The 22,370-nt window shown below is 41.0% G+C and overlaps 1 protein-coding gene across 3 annotated transcripts in view; it reads right to left on the bottom strand.

Moving 5' to 3' along the window:
• Positions 1 to 8,313: 8,313 nt before the first annotated feature.
• Positions 8,314 to 22,370, bottom strand: part of si:ch211-153b23.7 (TNFAIP3-interacting protein 3) — a 47,212-nt gene continuing 33,155 nt past the window's right edge. For all 3 annotated transcript variants that reach the window (XM_041195986.1, XM_041195984.1, XM_041195985.1), the window contains exons 6-8: positions 19,180 to 19,425; positions 16,694 to 16,819; positions 8,314 to 12,405 (exon numbers count right to left, since the gene is read on the bottom strand). In XM_041195986.1, the coding sequence (XP_041051920.1) occupies positions 12,151 to 12,405; positions 16,694 to 16,819; positions 19,180 to 19,425 (627 nt within the window). In that variant the 3' untranslated portion in view covers positions 8,314 to 12,150. The remainder of the gene's footprint in view (positions 12,406 to 16,693; positions 16,820 to 19,179; positions 19,426 to 22,370) is intronic.

Consider the following 22,370-nt stretch of genomic DNA (forward strand, 5'->3'; position numbering starts at 1 on the left):
CCCTCATCCGGAGAGCCCTGAGAGGAGCTCGCAGTGACAACAGACAGCTGCTGGGCCGACATGAGGTCCAAATCTACCTCGCTGCTCACCGCAGATGCATGGGCACTGAGTGCCGGCATTTGCTGTCCACAACATCTCCCACAGTGGAAAACACCACCTGTGGCCAGAATCACTGTGAGGGCTTGCAGGCCAGAGCATATCCCAATCATATTTTGATCCATTTAGTGTAAGCACCTCTGTATGAGAGTCGCCAATCTCTCATTGAAGGAAGCCTGAAGCTCTGCCCTGAGGGCGGAATCTTCATGTGCACTCTGCCTAGACTCCTCCATCGCAGAAAGCAACTGAACCACTCCCTCATGCAACCCTGCCAGATGCAAACGCACTTCCTGCCGCCTGTCCTGCAGCTGCTGCATTGGGGACAACTCCAGAGGCACGTCATCAGTGCCAGACTCAGCATGTGCCTTGTCCCCTGCAGCCTCCGGCTGCTGGAGCCATCAGCACTCTCTGCCCCTACCATCTCCTCCCGCGATCGTGATGTGCACTCACCAATGTGACCCGGGACACTAGCCGACAGTAAAGTCCCCACCAAGGTGTGTGTGTCTGCACTGGTGCCTGGCTGGCTGAACTGATGTGCCGCAAGTTGCACATGTTGGGCCTCAGGTGTGGAGGGGGGAGCTGCGGTGTCGAGGTGCGGCTCGCTCTCTACCCCCCCCCCACCTTAAACCAGGTTATATTTCACCCCTCTCCTTATATTCACTCAGTTCTGTTGAAGGGTCATGAGGACTCGAAACGTCAACTGTTTTCTTCTCCGCCAATGCTGCCAGACCTGCTGAGTTTTTCCAGATAATTCTGTTTTTGTTTTGGATTTCCAGCATCCGCAGTTTTTTGTTTTTATCTCCTCCTCCAGTTCTGTTTGATTGTAGTTCTGTGAAGCACTGTAACATTTTACATATTAACGGTACTATATAAATGCATGTTGCCATTCCATGCATGGGGAACTGCAGAAGATTGGTGCACCATAGTATGATAAAGTGATATAGTGGGAGTATGTTGCACATGCATCATGAATTTTTGACTTATTCTGTACTTGATCAATAATGAATCACTATTCACATTGAATGCTGTGGCGGGGGATGGGCTTTGAATTTCCTCCAAGTAAACTGAGCTGCTGTTATGCCAATGAAAAAAGATTTACATCCATTGGCCCCTAAAGAGGTAGTTACACAGGGCTCCTGGGTAAACTAATTTTGTATACATATTAGAGTAATCATTGGTGTAAATCTTGTGTAAAGCAGATGTAATCAGTTGAAGTGCATAGAAATTGAAGTGCAGTTTTCATAAAGGCAGTTCAACCTGCACACATAAAGCTGGGGAAGGAATAGGTCTGAACCTCACTCACTTCAATCTCCAAGAACATTAATGCATGTCCCATCAATTGTTTCAGAATACTTTTCAAGAATTATATTTCTGTCAGGAACAGATTCGCCAAATGGCCCGGGAAGGCAACAAGGCAGGAAACTAAACAAGAAAAGTAAATGTTTTACAACCATGTTCCAGGACCTTCTGGAGAACACAAAGATGCCCAAACCTCCCTGTCGCTTGCCATTTTAACATTCCACCCTACTCTCTTGCCCACATGAGTGCCAACTCCTTCACCTCCAGAATGCAAAACATTGCTAAATGATAGTCAATGACATTATCAGGGCTGGCGAGGTAACAACCTAACACTCTTTTCCTTCTTCGACCATCTGGGCAATAGCACACTCTTCGTCCTTTTAAAACACCATTTAAGCAGCCAGTTGGTCACAATATACTCTGGTTAATGGGAGCTTTAACTTGGCATCCTGTTCTATAGCTAACAGCTCTCCTAACAACAATTGTTTAAACACACAACTCTAAAACCACTTTTTCCACTTTATCAAGCTCTTAATCACACCTTTACATATTTGCATCTCTTGAGTCAGCTTTCCCATGTGCTTAGCACATACTCCTTAACTGTCAGCCTTGCACTCATCTCTTAAGGTAGAAAATAGTGCAGAATGCTCAACAGAGATTGGCCGGCAGGGGGGCATTTTCACTATGAAACTTCTAATGTGCAAAGAATAGACATTCTGACAACAAATGGTAAAGACACCTGCATAATGCTGAAGCTATGTCTGTGATTGACGACCTGCACTGTCACCTCAGCATCACACACAGTACCTTCGACTTCCTTGCTCTGTCTCCTTAATATCAAGGGGTTGGTGTTCACCCATTCTTAGCTGGTGACCTCCTCTTCTGCAGATCCATCTCAGTAATGGAGGGACAGAGAATGATGAAGGGAAAGAGGATGAGGCTGAAGAGATGGAGCAGCAGAAAAGACATTGCTATCTTGTTAACTATAATGTTGATAACATTGACCAGGACGATGAGAACAGGGGTCCCTGGAGAATCATCTTGCCCATATATCTCTCCCCTGTGTTTTCATGATGACCTGTGGCACTTACTACTCCATACCTAGGCAGCAGCTCAGACCATCTGGGCATAATTGGATATTGTTAGTGAGTTGATGACACTGTGTGATTCACAGAGTTAAGGTAACTAAAAAGTGAGTGAGGATATGTCACCTTCCCAGCAGAGGCTGAAGAGCAGGCTGCCCATGGTTTTGGAGTTGTGGGACCCAGAACTTATTGGTACTCACCTGAAAATAAGGATGCTAAAGGAATATTATACTTAGCTGCAAGCTTTACGGTCCAACTTTATGGATGCACAGCATACAAATGTAGGTATTGCATAAACATAAAAGCAAGAACCAATTGAGAAAATGGCAGCTTCAATGGAATCTGCAGCAGATGCCCTGCTAAGAAGAAATAGGGGAACGATAAAGAGCAGCTTCCATGTTGTCCATGATGCATGCTGCTGTCTTTCAAAAGTTTTCACAATCTGTTCATTGTTATTAGATGGACCATCCCACTGCTAACTGGGGCCATAGGTCCTGGGCTTGGTGGAATGGCAATGACTTGTGTTGACTTGCCTGATACAGATATCTGTTCTTTCAGTAGCACATGCCAGGCGTTTCCCCAAAGGTCACCACAACAGTGGAACTTGCAAGGTCATATCAGGCAGTAAGGCCCAGAGCTGCAGCCAGCAGTGGCTCCCTGACAGGCGCAAGCTGCCACAAGACAAGGCCCGCATGAGGAACTAATCACTTCCCAAAATCCTGGCCCTCACCTGTTGTGTAGGTAAAAGCAGTAGAGAAAAGGCAAGTGTGGGGCCTAGGGGAATTCTGGTGTTAAGAAAAAGCAAGGTGTGTTGTGGTGCCCTTTGCTATTATTATATTTGTCATTGATTCATGCAGTATAACAGCCAAGTCTCTGCCCTCTCAGCAGACTTTAATTCAGATCTCATACTAACTGTCTTCCAGGTTTACCTTTTCTATACTATACAACTATTATACTGTACTACACAACTGTACTATACAATTGTACCATACAGTACAATACAACCTCTATGATGTTGTCTCAAATGCAATTCTTCATGGTGAAAGAGCCTTAATTTCCACAGTAGATAATGAGTTAAATCTTCCTGGAGAAATAACAATGAGTGCAAAACGCATAGAGTTAATAATGCACACATTCAGGGGAAGAATTTAATGCTTCACAAGAATGACACCTGACTAGTAAGCCCTGTTCTTTTTATGAAATTTATTGGATATGTAGATTAATTGCTGCAGAAAGTTAGGGTTCATAATTTCCAGTGTAGGCACTTTTTTAATGATGTGATAACTGTTAATGCAATGACAATTAATCTCTCCAGCCCAGAAAGGGAGTGGTTTAATCTGTTGAGTTTTATTTCTGCATATAGTAAATTCTTCAAGGTGATTTTAAAATTGCATTTTTTATTTCTTAATTTGTTTTATCATCTCTTTTCTTTCTCTCACTCTCTCTTAATCCAATCTTTCTGCTACCTGCTTTGATTCTAATTCACTCTCCTTCTCCATTGTTCCTCTATTTCTTTCCCATTGGTTAAGGAGAAAGACTGTTGGACCTGTTATTTTGGACTAGTCATATGATAAGGTTCCACATGCCTTGTTGCCTTTGCTGATTTGTCATTATTAACTCGCAGTTCCAGCAAGTAAAGCTGAAAAAATATTTAGAGCTGAAGGATGTAGGAGAAACATAACTAACATCACACATGGTGAGGTGTCCCGTTCAGAGAAGATTTAGCTCATCATTTGCAATTATACTTAACTAAACCAAGGAGATACTGAAAGTATTGTTTCATGTGCAAGGGTGTGTTGTTCCTCTATGGATTCTGATCTCACTGTCTTCCAGTCACAGAAATATTAACATCTGTTTTCTATCACTATTGTAATGACATTCACCACCAAGAAAAACTTGCCAAATGGCCTGAATTCATTGCCCACAATTCGACTTATCTATATTAAAGAATATTAGAGGGCATGATATGTTAAATCATTGGCACTCCACTTAGCTTTGTGGTGTTTTCTGCCTCTCAATTTTTCTGCCTTACAATACAGGCTAACAAGTTTATTTGTTATTCATACACTGTGATCAATGTGATGATTTGTGCACTATTATCCTTGATGTAGAACCGTACTCTGTGAATTGCAATGTATCTGCTGGTACTGTTGATTAAACTCATTTCCTCCATAAATGTTAAGCACTGCAGCCCCATCCTGTGGTGAGAAGAAACACAACCTGAAGGTTAGAAAAGCAAAATTCAAGTCTCAAATAAAAATAGAATAAGTTGAAAATGCTCAGCAGGTTAGACAGTTATCTGTGGAGAGAAACAGAGTTAGTGGACTGTATTTTCATGGAGTTGGGAAGATTCAGTGGAGGGGTGAAAATGGCAGCCGAGACCCAATTCCCGGATTCCTGACCTCATTCCTAGGCTTTCCGGTCTTCAGGAGTGCATTTTGAGGGTGCGGGCCGGTTTGGGTAGTGAGCTTGCACCCTGCACTCCTGACCTGGCTGGCTCCATTGGCATGTCCTAGAACTCCACAATGTTCAGGCCAGCTTTTCAGAGTCCTGAACCATAGTCTACATGAGGGAAGCTTTTGAAAGGTAAGTTCAAAAGGTCTTCATCACGCCTCCCATACAAAGGTATGACCCCCATCCACCCGCTATAGCTCCTCATACTCCCCATACCAAGGTCTGGCCCCCACCCACAGCCTGTAGACCCTCATGCCCCATTGCTAATGTATTCTTAGAGCCCAGGCATCCATTAGAGTACAGAAACACCTTTGCCACAGGAAAACATTGTTTGATTCATAGCCCTGTCTCTCTGATCTCTCCTGTTAATTTCACAATGTTTGCTTATACAAGATAAAGAGGTTTCAAGTACTTGCAGTTTTGGCTATTGATCCTTTAAAGGGCCTAGGTGATTGAAATTTTCATTGGCCTTTAGTAAAAGGTCATTTTTTAAGGAAGTGGGAAGTTATGAATGAATGACTTTTTTATCCATGTATTATTGTCACTATAGGGTTTATTTGTTCCCTATAATGTATAGTGAGTGAATGGGCAGGGAAGTGCCATAGACTGGGGGCAAGGAAGAACAAAAGGTGATAGGGTGGATGGCAGGTGAGATTAAATGTCAATAGGTTTCATGGTACAAATCCAAAGAGAGTAGTAATGGGCATAGTAAAGAAACAAAAGATGTGCCCAGAAGTGGTGTGAATAGCAAGTCTCCACTGATTGGACAGTCTTGTTTATGCTTATCATAAGGTCCAGTGAGATTAGCATTGTGTTGTGGGGCTGCCCTGTCCTTTTCAGCACTGCTTGTGGGTGAGCAGGTGCAGCAGTGTTCTCCCTATATAAAGGCTTCCCTACTCCCCAAACAAAGACCTCCCTCAAGGTTGGGAATGGGTCCTGCAATTCCTCCACCCTCAACAGATCATGGATCAAGGCTACCTGCAACTGTGACCTGCTCCCCACTTAACTGGAAGCCAAACCAGTCAATCAGTAATGGTTTCTGTATGGGAACTTGTCAAGAAGAAAAGACACAGACTCCACAGTTTAGACTCCACAGTATGTGGGGAAACCCTGACTTCTGGGTTTTCCACCTGAAACTCTACCCAGCTCTGTTAATATCCAGGCGTTTGTTTCTTAAATTTATCCTTCACACACCTGTACCTTCACATTACCATTGCTGACCATATCTATAGCCATATAGGCTCCATGCTCTAGGATTCCCTTCCTGAACTTCTCCTACTTCCTCTCTTCCTTTAAGACCCTCCTTTAAAATCCACCTTTTTTACCAAGTTTTCAGTCATCAATCCTAACATATCCTTCTTTAACTTGACATCCAGTTTTCTCTGATTCAGCCTCTGTGAAACACTTTAGGGTTTCCTCTATGTTAATGGTGCTGTACAATATGGTTAATGCTTCTTTCCTTTACTTGACCCAGATGATCTGTTCGTTCAATAATTATTTCATTTGCACTCCCTCTTTGTTTGCATTTTCCCCATTTTCTGCTTCCTTTTCTTCTGAATCTATTAACATGTTTCTTTAGCTTGTTTTTCAGTTCTAAGGAAGGGCAGAAGCTGAACATATTAAATGTATTTCCTCTGCAGAGATGCTGATCTGCTTGTTACATTTCTCATTTTTTTCTATTTGTGTTTCCAATGTTTTTCACATTGATAATCACAAAAAAAATCACTAAATATGAAAGGTGAATGTGTGCACAAATTGACAGGCAAGAGTCAGGTTTCATAGTCAGCAGAATTTCTTATTTATTGCTGCAGATATTTTAAATCTGTTGTGCATGCATTGTGCAATTGAATGTTGTACAGACAGCTTGAGCAAATGGCTTGCAATTAATGAACGGCTTTAAGCATTTTATTGTATTAGTACTAGGCTTCTCACTTTGTAAACAAAATAAATCTTTTTGGGAGACCTTTAAAGGGAGATTGTAATGCAGTCAAAAGGAACAATCATCACTGATTAATTGTTTAATTTTATCAGGTTAATGTATGACTAGTATTTATAAAGAATTAATGACAAAACACTAGCAAAACCCATTGCTTTATCCATCAACTTCCGAAAGCCAATTCACCTGTTATCAATTTTCTTTGTTTGAAGAAATGAACCCAGCCTTACAATCAATGATTTCTTGAATATTTCACATATCTATATATCCTTTAAGAACTATTATATTGGTGCTGATGCAATAGGGGAGCCTCTTTCTTTTGGGAGCAGATAAAGCAGAGAGAACAATTTGCATTGAATATTACCATTTCCCTTATTATTTTGACTGGATCACCCTTATCTCAGCAGGAGATGGTTGGATCATTCTGTCAGATACTGGGGAAGTCTGCTAACAATTAAGAAAGGCAAAAAGAATTGTACTTATATCATGCCTTCCATTGTTCAAGATGTCCCAAAGTGCCTCACAATTCATAAATTAATCTGAAGTGTAATCACTGTCAGCAAACACAGAAACCAATTTGCACAAGACAAGGTCTCAGAAAAAGCAGTAATCAGTTAACCTATTCTGGTCATCTTACTTGAGGAATAAATGTCTGCTAAGAGAGTAGACCTCCTCTGCTCTTCTCCACATTATTCCATGGGATCTTTTATATCTATCTGCTTAGGTAAAAGTGGCAGTTTAATATGCTATTCATAAGATGGCACCTCCAGCAGTGCAACACTCCCTCAGTACTGAAGTTTCGGCCTAGATTCTGCCACGTCCTGGAGTGTGACTTGAACCTTATGGTTCAGGAGTGAGAGTGCTACTGCTGACCCTCAAACAGTCATGACAATCAAACAGGATGGAACAAAGGGAATATGAAAGAGCTGTTTCTCAGATATTGTGAAACCAGACTGGTGCAGAATAAACTTCAGCTTTTGCCCTTTCATGTATCTGTTACCTGTAGAGTAACACTATGCAAACCAGAATTATCCTTAACTTTGACTCTAATCTCAGTTGAATGAACTGATCTCAGCTGAAGCGACATTAAGAATGCTGCAATGGCCTCTGCATCTAATCTAAGGAGTGGAAATGTGTTCCAGCTTCTCATAACTCTCCAGTGACCTCCGGCGAAAAGTGAGAGATCTTTGGTTAAGGAAAGCACCAGGGTCAGCTGTAATATAATTGACAAGCATGTAGCACTCACAGATGATGAATGAAGACCTGTTAGCCCTCATGAAACCACACCTCACCATGGTTAAGTGTCTTTGACATAAATGAATGGCAGGAATTTGGGGGAAAAATAAAACTGAAGTTGGAAAATCTGACAAATACTTTTAAAAAATGTAATTAAACATCTGTGGTTTGATTTCCATGTAAACAAGTATTTCAAAAATCAGTAAATCATTAAACAACAGCTTTTAATTCAGAAGAATGGCTATTCATATTGCAATGGCTGTATTCATAAAGGTACATAAACATTTAAAAGCACAATTATTTTACAGCAAGATATTACATGGAACTGTCATCAAATTTAACTGAATTGCAATTCTCCCCCACCACCATCCCCATCGGTGGCAAATTCAACTGTGGTGTGTGTCTTAGAGGTGGTAACTAGCTTGTACCACTATGTTATTTCTAGTACAGACCAGCTCTGCACAGACTGCATAGTGCTGAGATTAGGTAAGTGGCAACACACTTAGGGTACAACACTTCAATCTCTCCTATTAGATAGTAAAAGAACTCTGCTGTCCACTGGGCAATACATTTTTGCACTATACTGGGACAGGAGAGTAGGGAAACAGTGAAATCAACCACTCAACCATAAGAACAATACCATACTTCATAAAATATTCAGGTCTTGACATTTCTTAAGTAAAATACTCAGTTCTTGACATTTCTTAAGTAAAATATTATCTTTCAACATGTAATTAGTTCTGCACACTCAGAATCTAATGATCATGACAGTTTTAATTTATTTTGTCATGAGTAAAAGTGACACCAGGTTTGCTATTATATTAAACAGTGATATCATCCTCTGAACAAGAACATATAAGAACGTAAGTTGCTTCACTTGCAGAATTGAAATAAACCAAAGGTGATTTGTCTAAAGTGTATTAAATATATCAAGTTCTTGTTTTTCTGTATAATATATCAAATTTCAACATATTCTACTGGCTTAACAGATCCCTTGTTCTTCTGCCAATTTGGAATGCCTATTGATGACTATTTATATCACAAGATGTTTTTACAGAAAATGCTTCTTTTGAGGTCACTATGACGCAGATGCACATACCTCAATAAGGCAGAAGTGTCAAAATATTTACATGGAGCACCTTACAAATGACATAAAGGGTTTGCACCCTAAAGGCTGAATCTGTATACAAAGACCAAGCATATCAGTTTTTAAAATATTTAGCTGAATTAGCACTGGACATACAAAGGTATTGAAGACTGGTGTCAAAATTATCTTGTTTGTCTACTTTTCAGAGACACCAGATTAAGGCCTAGGTCTCAGTTCCTTGATTCATCTTCACAAGTGATGCAATTCATCCCATAACAAGTTAGCAATCTTTCAAATTAATATCTTGAAGAAACCAAAACTGTATTTACTCCTAATGGAGTTTTATTAGCTATAAGTTACAAACTTTACTCTGAGGAAAACCCAGTAACCCAAAAGATTATGGGTGGAATTTTATGGCTCCTTTCTCAAGCGGGATCTTCTGTTCCCGCTGCAATGGGGTTTTAAAATTCCACTCTAAGTTCTACACAACTTTGTTCTGCTTGACTGTCAGGAACTATGGGATAGAAATTTCCCAGTGCAAATCTCAACATGGTCATTAAAAAGTTCTCATGCTTTATTTTAACAAATCATTAGTCTCTTTAGTCTAAAATGATGCACAAACAGGCTACTAAATAAACACGATTTTTTTTTACAAATAGCATGAAATAATATCTTCCACCTTTTAACCTTTCCCCCAGATGCATATAATTTTAAAATAGTGTGTGTAAATACGTGACTGAAAAGTAAAATGCACTTCAATGTTAGCAACATAAGAAATGTAGTTTCATTTACACTAGAAAGAATGCCTCGCTTCTGTATGCCACATTTCATGCTCTCAGGGCACTCCAAAGCACTTTGCAACTAGTGAAGTCCTTCTTAAGTGTTATCACTGTTGTAATGTAGGAAACGCAGCATCAATTTGCTCACAGCAAGGTTCCACAAAAGCAACATGATAATGGCAAGATAATGTGTCTGCATTGGCCCTTTTATTTAGCACCTGGGCAATGAATGAGCTACATAGTTGGCACATCTCTTTGCTAAAGCATTTCAATTTGGACCTTAATTAATCAGTTGGTGACAAGTAAGCCTGAAATATAACACAAGATTTAGAATATCAAGATAGATGGCATGTCGTAAACTATCCTGCATAGCACTTTGAAAGTAGATATCACTCATTTAGGTAGTGAGGAAATATTGGGTGACAACAGTGGAAGAGTTACATGGAAACTGTACTTATATATCTAAAGTTTGCTGCCTCCCTTGACTAGCTTAAAATTGCCACTAAAACTTACCTTCAACTGGTGGAACCGCTCATTCAATGAAGAATGCTGTGATCTATGCTGTGGTCAGGACATTGGTGACAACGAATTCCAACATCTTATGGCGAGTTTTATTGGTTGTCCTGACCATCCTAGTATCTGCTGGTGGCGTAGTAAGGCTGAACTCTTGCTCATCAGTTGTATAATGACTAAAAAATGATTATTCTCTGAGTCTTTGGGATAAAGTCTGGTGACAGGAAATGGAACCCAGTGATCCACTATGACAAATGCTGAAAAATCAGATTAGTGAGCCAGGCAGGTCTGAAGTAAAAACAAAAAAACTGCGGATGCTGGAAATCCAAAACAAAAACAGAATTACCTGGAAAAACTCAGCAGGTCTGGCAGCATCGGCGGAGGGTCATGAGGACTCGAAACGTCAACTCTTTTCTTCTCCGCCGATGCTGCCAGGTCTGAAGTAATCCAGGTTGCTGTTTTGATTCATTCATTCATTCATTCATCAGTACATATATCAGTGGGGGCTAACATGCTTTCCCTTTGCTTCAGTTAACACTGAAAATCATTGCCTTAATGATTGGGATGGTCCTTCTTGAACAGGTCAAGGGAATCCCCACTGTACTATGCTAGCCAATTCAACTCCACAGTAGCCCTAAGCACAATATTTACCAGTCTGGCCAAAGCTGGGTAATTCAACCCCATGCAAAGTCCGAGTGTGAAGGCCAGCCTTGGAACTCAAATTCTACACTTGGGTCCAAAATTACACTGCTGTGGTTCCCAGAGGTAACCATTTGATGAGTGTATCAGACTCAACATATTCTGTGAATAAGTGTGATACACTAATTTTCTAAAAAAAAAGAGGAATGAAAGTGCAATGTGTCAGGAATGATGAATATTGTGGATGAGATTGCCAACTTCCTGACAGACTACCAGACTCAGGTCAGATGTCACACTTTACCCGAATCAAGTCATGGGTCTGTTCCCACTGAATTGTGTACAGCAGCAATTCGTCAGCAAAATCTGATTCCAATATTTTCACTCCAAGAATTAATAACATCAGCAGCACTGTGATGTCACCATTTTGTTGTGGTGCAAAGTAAATCACAAATCTTTTTACTGGTTCAAAATAAAAGATGTTAACATATCTGTAATATTTATGCATACTCAATATGAAGTACCCACTTGAGCAAGGAAGTGTTTTTTTCTCTTTAGACCAATTAAGAAAATGTGACTGTATCCTGTACATTCAGGAAAGACAGAACAGCAAAATCTAGCTTTATGTTACATATATAAAAAATCATTCGTGACTTTAATGATATGTTTTGTTTAAAAATACATGATTTTGAAGCCATGCATTTGGTTTGAAATTGCACTGAGGGATATTAGTAAGAAACATATGAATGTGTTCATGTAACATACTTCAGTCTGCTATTTTAACTACAGCATTATATGAACCCATTTATAAAATGAAAGACAATGAAATTTTATATAAACGTGTTAATGCGTTCAAGTGTTTAAATTGCTTTCCTATAATTAGAGGGCATGAAACTCAGAGGTGTAAATCATACATTATATGTTATGGTCATGGATTTTCTTAATTTCTGAATAAAAACATAAGTGTGGCAATCTTCCAAAGTATTGACAATGCTTTTGTTTGTGTCTGTCTTCTTCCAAGTGTTTGCTCTAATGATAGTCAATGGAGTATGGCTCTGCCTGAATTTCTGCACCTCTGAACCTATGGTGATTTGAACATTCGGTATGTCGGTCAATGCAATGCTTGCCACACTGCAATCTCCTAATCTCTGGAGATTTCTGGTGAGTGTTGTTGCACCGATGAACCAGAACTGGCTCCTTACTTTCTGATTTACTCTTTAGAAGACGCTGTAGAATTTCCTTGTCAGATCTTTCCCTTTTAAAGTCATCCTCATAAATCTTGAGCTAAGGAAGGAGGGAAGCAGTGTTAGCCTTTCAGCACAGAGCAAATTCTGCTTTTTATTTCAGCCCCTGAGCCAATTTATCCCCCCTTCTTCTGAAGGATTTGCCTCTTAGAGTTAGATTGTACAGATGCTGGCAACCTTCCAGCATCCATAATTCTTTACATAAAAAACAAACATTCACAAGGTATTTGATCATGAAATATTGACAAGACAAGATTGTAGTTCGTGTCCATTGATGTCATGTGAAGAAGGTAGTTCTTATCAAATAAATATTCAGCAGCAATGGTTAAAAGTAACCTTGAGTAGTTGCTCTAATACCTACCCACATACAGTATTCCATCCACACTGGCAATTTATTACTGACCATAAAGATACCCTTGGACAATATTTTCCTTGGTTGGACACTAATGTCACTAGGTACCAAACTAGAGAAAAATCAAAAATTAACCGATAGTCTGTAGGAAAACTTCCCAAACCATAAAACGAATAAGACTGCTGTGCCAGTGTTGAAATATGTTGGTGTACTGAAGGATTATTTCATGAATGTACATCTATTACTTATACTATTGGAAGAATGTATTGTCTACACACTATATGTAACATAACTGTGAATATGCTTATAGGCTTATTTCATAGTTGACACAGGTGAAGTCACAGGAGGAGGCCTTTGGCCTATTGAGTTTATGCCGGCTCTTTGCAGAGCAAGCCAATCAATCGCACTCCCCTGCTTGATCCCCATAGCCCTTCATTATTATTTCCTTCAAGCATTTATCCAGTTTTCCTTTGAAATCATTGATCATTTCCGCTTCCACCATCGTGAGCAATGAATTCTTCCTTTGTGATGGATTCAAGATTACAGTTAGGTTAACTTGGAGAAAAGCTGAGTGCTGGCAGACACTTGTGCAAGGAGAACAAGGCTAAATAAGAAAACAAGTCCTTTGAAGAAGCTTGTTTACATGTTTTAGTCTTTGCTCACACAGTAGCATTGATAGGGGCCTGGAAGAGGGTCGTCTACCAGCCTAAGGGGGGAAAAGCTGGAATAACATTTAAAAGCATTAAGGGAAATAATAATTAATAACCCAGGAATTCTGATGGGAGCATGTCAATGTTTTGTAATGATAAAATGCTAATCATCAGCCACATGGCTAAAAATGAGAGAAGAAAAGAAGAGACAATGGATCAACACTAGTTACATGAGTCAAGGTCAGGAGTTCTATGGAGTTTCTCTTATCATGTGGCTGCAATAAGGGGCAATGTCTGTCACTTGTGAGGTCTGAAAACTGAGAAATAAAAGCCAGAATCTTAACTACTGGTTCTTTCATTTTTGGAGGGCAATATGTACTTTTAAAAGGAGAACTGCACATTTCAATAGGTTACCCATGAAACAATCCTTTGTCCTGCTTCCTGTAACTTATATAGAAATGGAGGTAAAAGAATTGCACTTCATCACCAGAAGGGAAAGTGACATTTCTCTGTACTACAGTTTTTATGATTCATAGTGACAGGTCTTTCAGTGAAACTCCCCTCTCAGCTTTCGACCCACTCAATGGACATTTGATTCTGTGGGAATACGGTTGCAGCTTTGCTAATGTCATTAATATCCGGCTATTCTACGGTGCATTGAAATTAGCGAGGAGCATGTCTACTGCAAAACAAGTTAAGCATCAACTACACTAAACCCCTCCAATGCATTCCTTGTGTGACATCATATTGCACAACACTGCTGTGACATTAAAGTTATTGCTTGTCCATTAGAAAATATGTGACTACCAAAGCACAGACATGTTTGTTTTCTTTTCATTTTCTGTCCAAGGCCCTGCTTATATTACAGATCAAAGGCTGGACTGGTTCACAAACTGGCCACATTTTGGTTACCAGTTTACAATATATGTCATCAGGGTCAGTCCTGAAGTAATGAAGGGACCAGTTTCACTTTGACAATGATTTTAATGCAGTTTTAGGCCACCCAATATAACTGGTTCAATATGACAACAATTTAGACTTCTATAGTGCTTGTAATGCAATAAAACATCCTAAAGCACTTCACAGAGGCAGGAGAAGAAACAAAATCCATTAACTTACTCTCAGCACTTCCAATGAACAGTAAGCTCCATTTAACCAGAATTTGGTGCAGGAAACAAATCCTCAAACGTTAATGGAATGCCAAAGTTGAAATGTTCAATATTTCTGTTTCAAACAACTTTAAGATTGCTCTCAACTGTTCAGCAGTATTTTTTTAAAAAATACTATAACGCACTTGAGAGCTTCTTGAAGCAGTTGTGGCCTGCCTTTGGAAACATGTTCTCGTGCTGGTCAGCAAAGTATGTGCTGAATGTAAGGTCAACTGATTTGCTCTGCATTACCATTGTTCTCAAGTTCAGCCCTGCTCACTGGCACAGGAGCACATTTCAAAGGACAGGCCCTGGGTGGAAGATGATGTTCTGTATTTCTTTTACAATCTACCCTAGATAAGGAAAGCTTTCTTTATGCAACAAGTTATTTTTCACCCTCATAAAAACTGTTCTATTCTTTCTTGTGTTCTTACACAGTCATTGGAGGAAGCTTGAGAAGTTCCTGACATTAAAACTTTAGGGATTAACCAGTAAGGATCTTGAGAAAGAGTAACTGCACCGTGACCAGAGGGAAAACCCATCGGGGATTATAGGAAAAAGCATACTAAAACTTCAGGGGAAGTGTCCAGTAAATTGGAGCTGCTGGCGCAAGTTCTCATCAAGCCTCATGAATGAATGTGACCAGATACTAAGGTGGTTGTTAAGTCTGTGTTCCCAGTATCATAACAACCTGCAGATATTACAAAACATTGTGCTCTGTGATTGGTCAAATTCTTTCTGGTGGCCTATGCACATGTGGAAGGTTTAATTAAACTAAAGGAAGAACCACGTTGTCAATCTGGCTATGGTTTATGACTCCCAAAAACAATGAAAGAAAGTAATTAACAAAGGAGTTCAGCAACAAACACTAAAGCAACAATTTCTGCTGTGTCACTTGATTTGAGTATGTCACTCAGAGGATTCACTGCATGTTAATTGTTTAATACATTTCATTCAGAAATTAAGCAAAACAGCAGCTAATATAGTCTAGTTACTAACATCTTTATGACCGTAATAACAGCTCCAACTATATGTTGCAGCCAGCACTCTATTATTTTGATTTAAGATTATTGATTTCTCTCCCTACTATCACAGTAGATTAGATCACCTCTAGCCTATGTGAATCCTGAAGTCTCCTCCAAAGTTACCCTGCCTTGCTTAAACTCCAACTCAAAAAACCTGCATTTATTCAGCACATTTATAACATTTGAAAACATCCAAAGGTGTTTCATAGCAACATTATCAAGTGAAATTTCACACCAACCCATAGAAGGAGATAATAAAACAGATGAAAGGATTAGGTTTTAAGAAGCATCTTAAAGGAGGAAGAAGGGGTAGAGAGGCAGAGAGGTTTAGGAAGGGAATTCCAGAGTTTAGGGCCAAGGCATCTAAAACCACAGCCATCAAGGGCGGAATGATTAAAATGGAAGATGCGCAATAGGTGCAGGTAAGCGTTCCATGCTCAGGGTATGAGCCATGGGCAAAGGCAGAACTTTTGGTGGTGAATTTTCAGTGGTGATGGCAGAAGAGCTAGAAACTTTGAGGGACAATGGCTGCTTAGAAGCGGAAGATCCTCTGAAAAGGGGACTTGTGGCTCCTTTAAGCACACTTGAGAAGGAAACAGGAAACCACCTCATGTATTCTTTTCTCTAGTCATATTGTTCATTGAAATTGAAGATGGGAGGCGCCTATAAGCAATATGGTCCAAGACTGCGAGGCATGAAGAAATCAGCAGAGGAGCTGCTCTTAAGCAGATCACGTCTACAATAAGTCAGAATTAGGTGAGTGCAGACATCTCAGAGGGCTGTGGGGCTGAAGAAGGTTGTAGAGATGAGGAGGGATTTCAAAACAAAGATGAGAATTTTGAAATTGAGGCATTGTTGGACTGGGAACCAATGTAGGTCAGGGTTGACAGGTGAAAGGTAGGACATGGACAGCAGAGTTTTTGAACAACCTCAGGTTTATGGAAGGCCAGCCAGGAGAGCATTTGAATGGTAAGTCCAGAAGTGACAATGACGTAAATGAGGGTATCAGAAGCCGATGAGATGAGATGGGGAAACTTAGGTGACGTTACAGAGGTGGAAGTACGCAGTCTTGGAGATGGTACAGATATGTGGTTGGAAACACATTTCAAGGTCGAGAACAATACCAAGGTTGAAATAAATAAGTGTAACTAACCTGTTGCTGAAGAAGGTTCATTTGCAAATACATTTCATCTGTTTTCTTCCTCAGCTTTTCATTTTCAGCTTGAGTGCGCTGTCGGTCTTTGCGTTCCGTCTTATAATCAGATTCATAAAGCTTGGTCTATATTTAAGAAAATTATGAATCAAATTTTGGACAGATTCTACATTAAACATCAATAATTTTTGCCATAGTTAGAATCAAAGACCAGCAAATTTGGCCTTCCAATGCACATTTTGCAGGCACTAAGGTCCCAATATGGTGGCATGGGGCACATATATATTTCTGGCCATATTGGGAAAAGAAATGATAACGTTGCTATAAAACACCTTCGTATGTTTTCAAATATTATAAAAGGTGCTATATAAATGCAAGACCCCCTTCCAGATCTGAAAGATGCATTAGGTCTTTGTATTGGCAAATAAAGGACTTAACACTTGTTTGAAGCCCCTGCTACAAGATTGGTTTACCCTGAGGAAGCCAGCTAGTGCCAGTGCTACTACCAGCTTCAATTAGTAAAAACAGATCTTGGGACTTCATGTTATCAAGAAGATAAGTTTTGAAATATCCATAACTGAATGGACATGGAAGGTTGCATCATCAGAACAGGTACAACAGAGATGGAGAAACTGGAAGAATGAAATAGGGTCCTTATAGGAAGTGGGACATGAGGAAATGTAGTTGAAGTAGCTGTGGGAGTCAATGGGAGGCTTATAGTAAATATTTGTTGATGGCCTATCCCTATACTCGGACTTCTGATAAGTCTTCCCTTTTCCTCATCTGAGGATTCCCACCACCTTATTTGACAGGGCCCTTGACCGTCTCTTCCATTTCCTGCACTTCTGCACTCACCCCTTCCCCTCCCCCTCCCCCTTCCTCCCAGGATCATGATAGTGTTCCCCTTGTTGTCACCTTCTCAACAGATCATCCACCATCATTTCCACCACCTCCAAAATGATGGCTACCACTAATCTTCACCTCCCTGCCCATTTTAGCATTCTGAAAGGATGTTCTCTCTGCAACACCCTTGTCACTATTCAATCACCCCCCATAATCCATCCCCTTCCATACAAGTGCCAGAGATGCAACACCTGTCCATTTACCGCCTCCCTTCTCACCATCCAAGGTTGCAAACTCTCTCAGTTGAAACAGCAATTTATTTGTACTTCCTTCAATTTAGTATACAAGATTTGCTGCTCACGATACAGTTTGCACTACATTGGGGAGACCAAACACAGACTGAGTGACCAGTTTGCTGAATATCACTGTTCAGCCTGCAAGCATGACACTGAGCTTCCAGCCACCTGTCATTTTCATTCTCTACTTTGCTCCCACTCTGACTTTTCTGTCCTTGGCCTCCTGCTGCATTTCAATGAAGCTCAACATAAGTTCAAGGAACAGCATCTCATCTTTTCATTAGGCACTTGACAGCCTTTTTGACTCGATGTTAAGTTCAACAATTTTAGCCTGAAACTTGTGTCCCTATTTTGTTCCTCTCTGCTGGTGTTGATTTTACTCACTTGTTTTATTCTTTTCTTTGCTGTCAGACAGCAGTTGTTCAACATTCTGCCATTCACACCTCCTCCAGACATATCCTTTTTTTCCCCCTTTATCTATCCCATTACCACTCCTTTTGACTTGCACTACCCATCCTTCTGTCATTTAACCTCTCCGGTCTTCCACCCTGTCACAGGCCTTCCCTTTTGTTCTCTTTCCCACCCTCATTGCTTTCACTTGCCCAAAACCTATTACATCTCTAACTTTTACCAGTTCTGATGAAAGTTCATCAACCTGAAACATTGGGTTAAATCTGCACAGTTGCGTGGAGGTGGCTTTGGTGGTCGGCAGATGGGCGGACCCCATACTGCAGGTGAAGCCCAACAGGTCTCTGGAAGCAGCCTTCTGGCAGCAGGCTTGCAGGCCAGTGAGACCTCCTTTATTTACGCATTCCCTCCCCCAACTCACTGCCCTGAGCTGCTTCTGTGGAAGGTGTCCCTCTGCAAATGACAGCCTGGCAGTTGTGAACACAAATAACTTTAAAATGTTCCTACATCTCCTGAGGGCACCTCCACATTGAAGCATCCTCACATTCTCCTGCCTCCCACAGCAGTGCCCACCTGCCCCAGTGGGGCTGCTGGCATGACAATTCTGCAGGTCCTCCCATTGGCCCAGCCACGTACATCCTGCCTACTGTTCTTAATTGGATGGTGCTCCTGGAGGCAACCTCTTAATTGATCACCTCCAGCAAGAACACATAGGCTTCCAGATATCACCAGCAGGATTGGAACCCACTTTTGGTCCCAACTGCTCAAAATCTTTGAAGGTAGTAAGATTCCACCAGCTAACTCAGTTTCCCTCACCACAAATGTCGGATAACATTTTTTTTTTTTTAAATTCCCTTCACTTCCATAGTAAATATCATCCTATCACAGCTTGATTTGAAGGGAGAAAACAAGATCCTGAGGAGAAAGATTACACCTTACCTGACATACAAGAGCAAGCATTTGGTCTCGAAGCTCTTTACACTCCTTTTGTGAAATTCCATTGCTGGTTATGTGTCGAGCTGCTTCTGGTTTTGACAGTCTGCACTGACTGTGGTCCCTTGGCTTCTCTGAGACCTGTACATGTTTTGGTGATGAGGGCATTGTGTCTTTATAATCCGATTGTGATAGGTGATAGATGTCATTTGTTTTTTCATTGCGTCGAATTTGTCTCCATGGCTCCTCTTTCTAAACAAGGATACAAAAAAGTTCAGATAATACTGAACCTACCCTACCATAGTTTTCATGTCACATCAAGATTTTAGCAAATTCAGGCCCGATGTTAATATTATATGATAATTGAGTGGAATGGAAAAAGACAGAGCATTTGAACATTATTTGAGGAAGATTTAAAGTCAAATAACTTGGTTATTAGTTTACTTTGTTATATATGCATACATGTAGGCACACACACATTCAACATAACAGAAATTAGATACAGTGCTTCATCCATCTTTCACACTCACACTCACTGGAATTGATCCAAATGCAGCTTGCACTTGGAACTTGTGTACCTGGGAGTATAGTGCAGCAAGAATGTAATGATGTTGGAATGCACAATCTAGTTCAGTAGACCGGTAACACCTGCATTTTCACTAGTGTAGGGATAACTTTAACACACAAATCATTCTTGTGTAAATACCATTGCCTAATGTCAAGAAGGCCATGGAATGAAGAGCCAGGGGTGGTTGGGGACCTGGCTTTCCTACAGTCATGGTCTATGTTGGCGGAGACAATTGGCGGTGGAGACCCTATTTTCAATTTATTTATGTGGCAAAGGGATTATTTGGGTCTGTGTAATTACTGGGTAATTTCTCTCTCTCCCTCTCCCTGGTGAAAGGGGAGTTACAGGGTCATCTGTCACAAGAGTTGGGAGCTGCTCAAGTGGAACATTGCTGAATAGCATACACTTTGTGGCCATGTCAGACTGCTGATCGGTGTGAGGCCTGGGATGGTCTAGGACGACTTCCTCCATGCCTGGGCACTGGATTCCTCTGGAGCTGTCTGTATCTTTCTCCTCTTCTTCCTCCTCCCTAACCTTTTCTTTTATGGGATGTAGGCATCACTGGCAAGGCCAGCATTTATTGCCTATCCCTAATTGCCCATTCCTTAATTGCCTCGTCTAAGGAAGAGTGGCATTCCAGGTCTTCCTCTTCATCCAGCTCCATGCCTCTTTTTATTATCATATTGGCATCATATAGCAAACAACCACAATATGAGATGCCTGGGTCGGTGTGTACCACCCAACAAATCAAGGCGATAGAAGTGTATTTTCAAGATACCAATGGTCTGCTCAAACAGCTTCACTTTAGGGGATAGCTTGGGCTGTAGCTTCTCCCTGCTCTGTGTCTGGGTGCTGGGAGCCAGCTCTTTAGGGAATAACCCTTATACCCCAGCAGCCACCCATGGAGTCCAGACGTTGGCCTGAAGAGGTGGTGAGGCACTTGGGACTCTCGCAGGATGAAGGAATTGTGTCAGCTGCCTGGGAAGCAAGCACAGACCTGCAAGATGAGATCCTTGTGGTCACTTTCCAACTGCACGTTCAATGAGCGGAAGTCTTTTCAGTTGGGATATCTGGCTAGCTGGTCTGTTGGTACCTTAATGGCTACTTGGGTACAATCGATGACCCTCCTGAACCTGAGGAAATCCATCAATTCTGGCAAATCCCAAGGTCCTCTGTGCCTGTACTGGACCATTTGTCTGAAAATTGGTATAGTTCCCTGCTCTGTGGAAGAGGACATCCATGACCTGCCTGATGGTGTGAATAGCTGCTGGCTGCAAGATGCCACCCAGTTCCACAACTGGTTCCTTGACTGATCCTGATGCATAAAAATTCAGTGCCACCTTGGTCTTGATGGCAGCTGGTAGGGGACTGCAAAGGGGCCTGGAGGCTTCAGATCATTGTGGACTAGAGCAGAAACATCAGAGACCATATGCCTGTATGGGCACAGACCTTTTTTACAGCACTGGCACACTGTCACTTGCGGGTACCTAAATCTTAGGAAGAACACCCAATATCGTGGGTAGAGAGTTCTTTCCCTTTTAGCCTCTCATGCTCCTCTGGCCTCCCCGGAACAGAAGGATGCATCTACAGAATCTCCTCCTCGCTGCTCTCTCCAATGTCAACGTAGACCGCCACTCATTGTTTCACTAGGGCTTCCGCTACCAATCTCTGATGCCCAAGTGATGCCAGCGGATTCACTTGACACTCAGGAGCCCAACCACTGGTCATAAATACAAACTTCTTGGCATCAACGATAGTACCTCTGGGCCACTAGATGAGCAGCTGAGTTCTCAATTCCAATTTCTCAATTGTTGAACAATACATTCATTAGCAGTCACGGCTCCCTGCTCTGTTCATGACAGCTGCATCTCAGACCCTCCATCTTCCCTGTGCCTCCCAACTGAAAATCTCAAACTGATGCTTCAAAGACTGTTAATGAGGTCCCCAAAGAGCTCAAGTCTCTACTAATTTGAGGGCTGCAGGTTGCCATCCCAGGAATCTGACTCAGCCACATACTATAGGAGCAGGAAGTATAATCTGAAATTGCTCATTCTAGGTAGGTTAGACAAATGGGATGGAAATGATAGAAAGGGAAATTCCCCATCATGCAATCTATACATTACTTTAACAAAAGGAGAAAGAGCATTGTTCAGCATATCTCTGTTGCAAGATAAAATAAGGAACATCATTTTTCTCACCTTAACCAAATTGTTTCACATGCTGGCTCAGGACTTAATCCTAATCTATCTAACTTCACAAACAGTGCTTTTTACTACTGCACTGCAAGGCTGTAACATGGGTTTGTGAACAAACACCCAATCATCTTTAGAATAGGTTTATATTCTAGTTCCAAGTCTTCCACTGCTTCGTTAAAAGTATGGGGGAGTTGAACACTGCACAATCCCTTTACTCCAATTATGTTCTGACCCGTACATTTTAATGTTCATTAATGAGCATCATTAAGAGTGCAAAAATAATCAAGAACAATCTGTGTAAAGGCAATAAGCCAGAGGAAACAGTTAATAGAAATGTAAGCATTACTGTCTCCAGACAAACATATTGACATGTGTAGAATATTAAATTTAACAGGTAAGGTAAACCCAGATTATTAACTCACATTGAGCCAGGT

This window comes from Carcharodon carcharias, chromosome 9 (assembly GCF_017639515.1).
Source record: "Carcharodon carcharias isolate sCarCar2 chromosome 9, sCarCar2.pri, whole genome shotgun sequence".
Lineage (NCBI taxonomy): Eukaryota > Metazoa > Chordata > Chondrichthyes > Lamniformes > Lamnidae > Carcharodon > Carcharodon carcharias.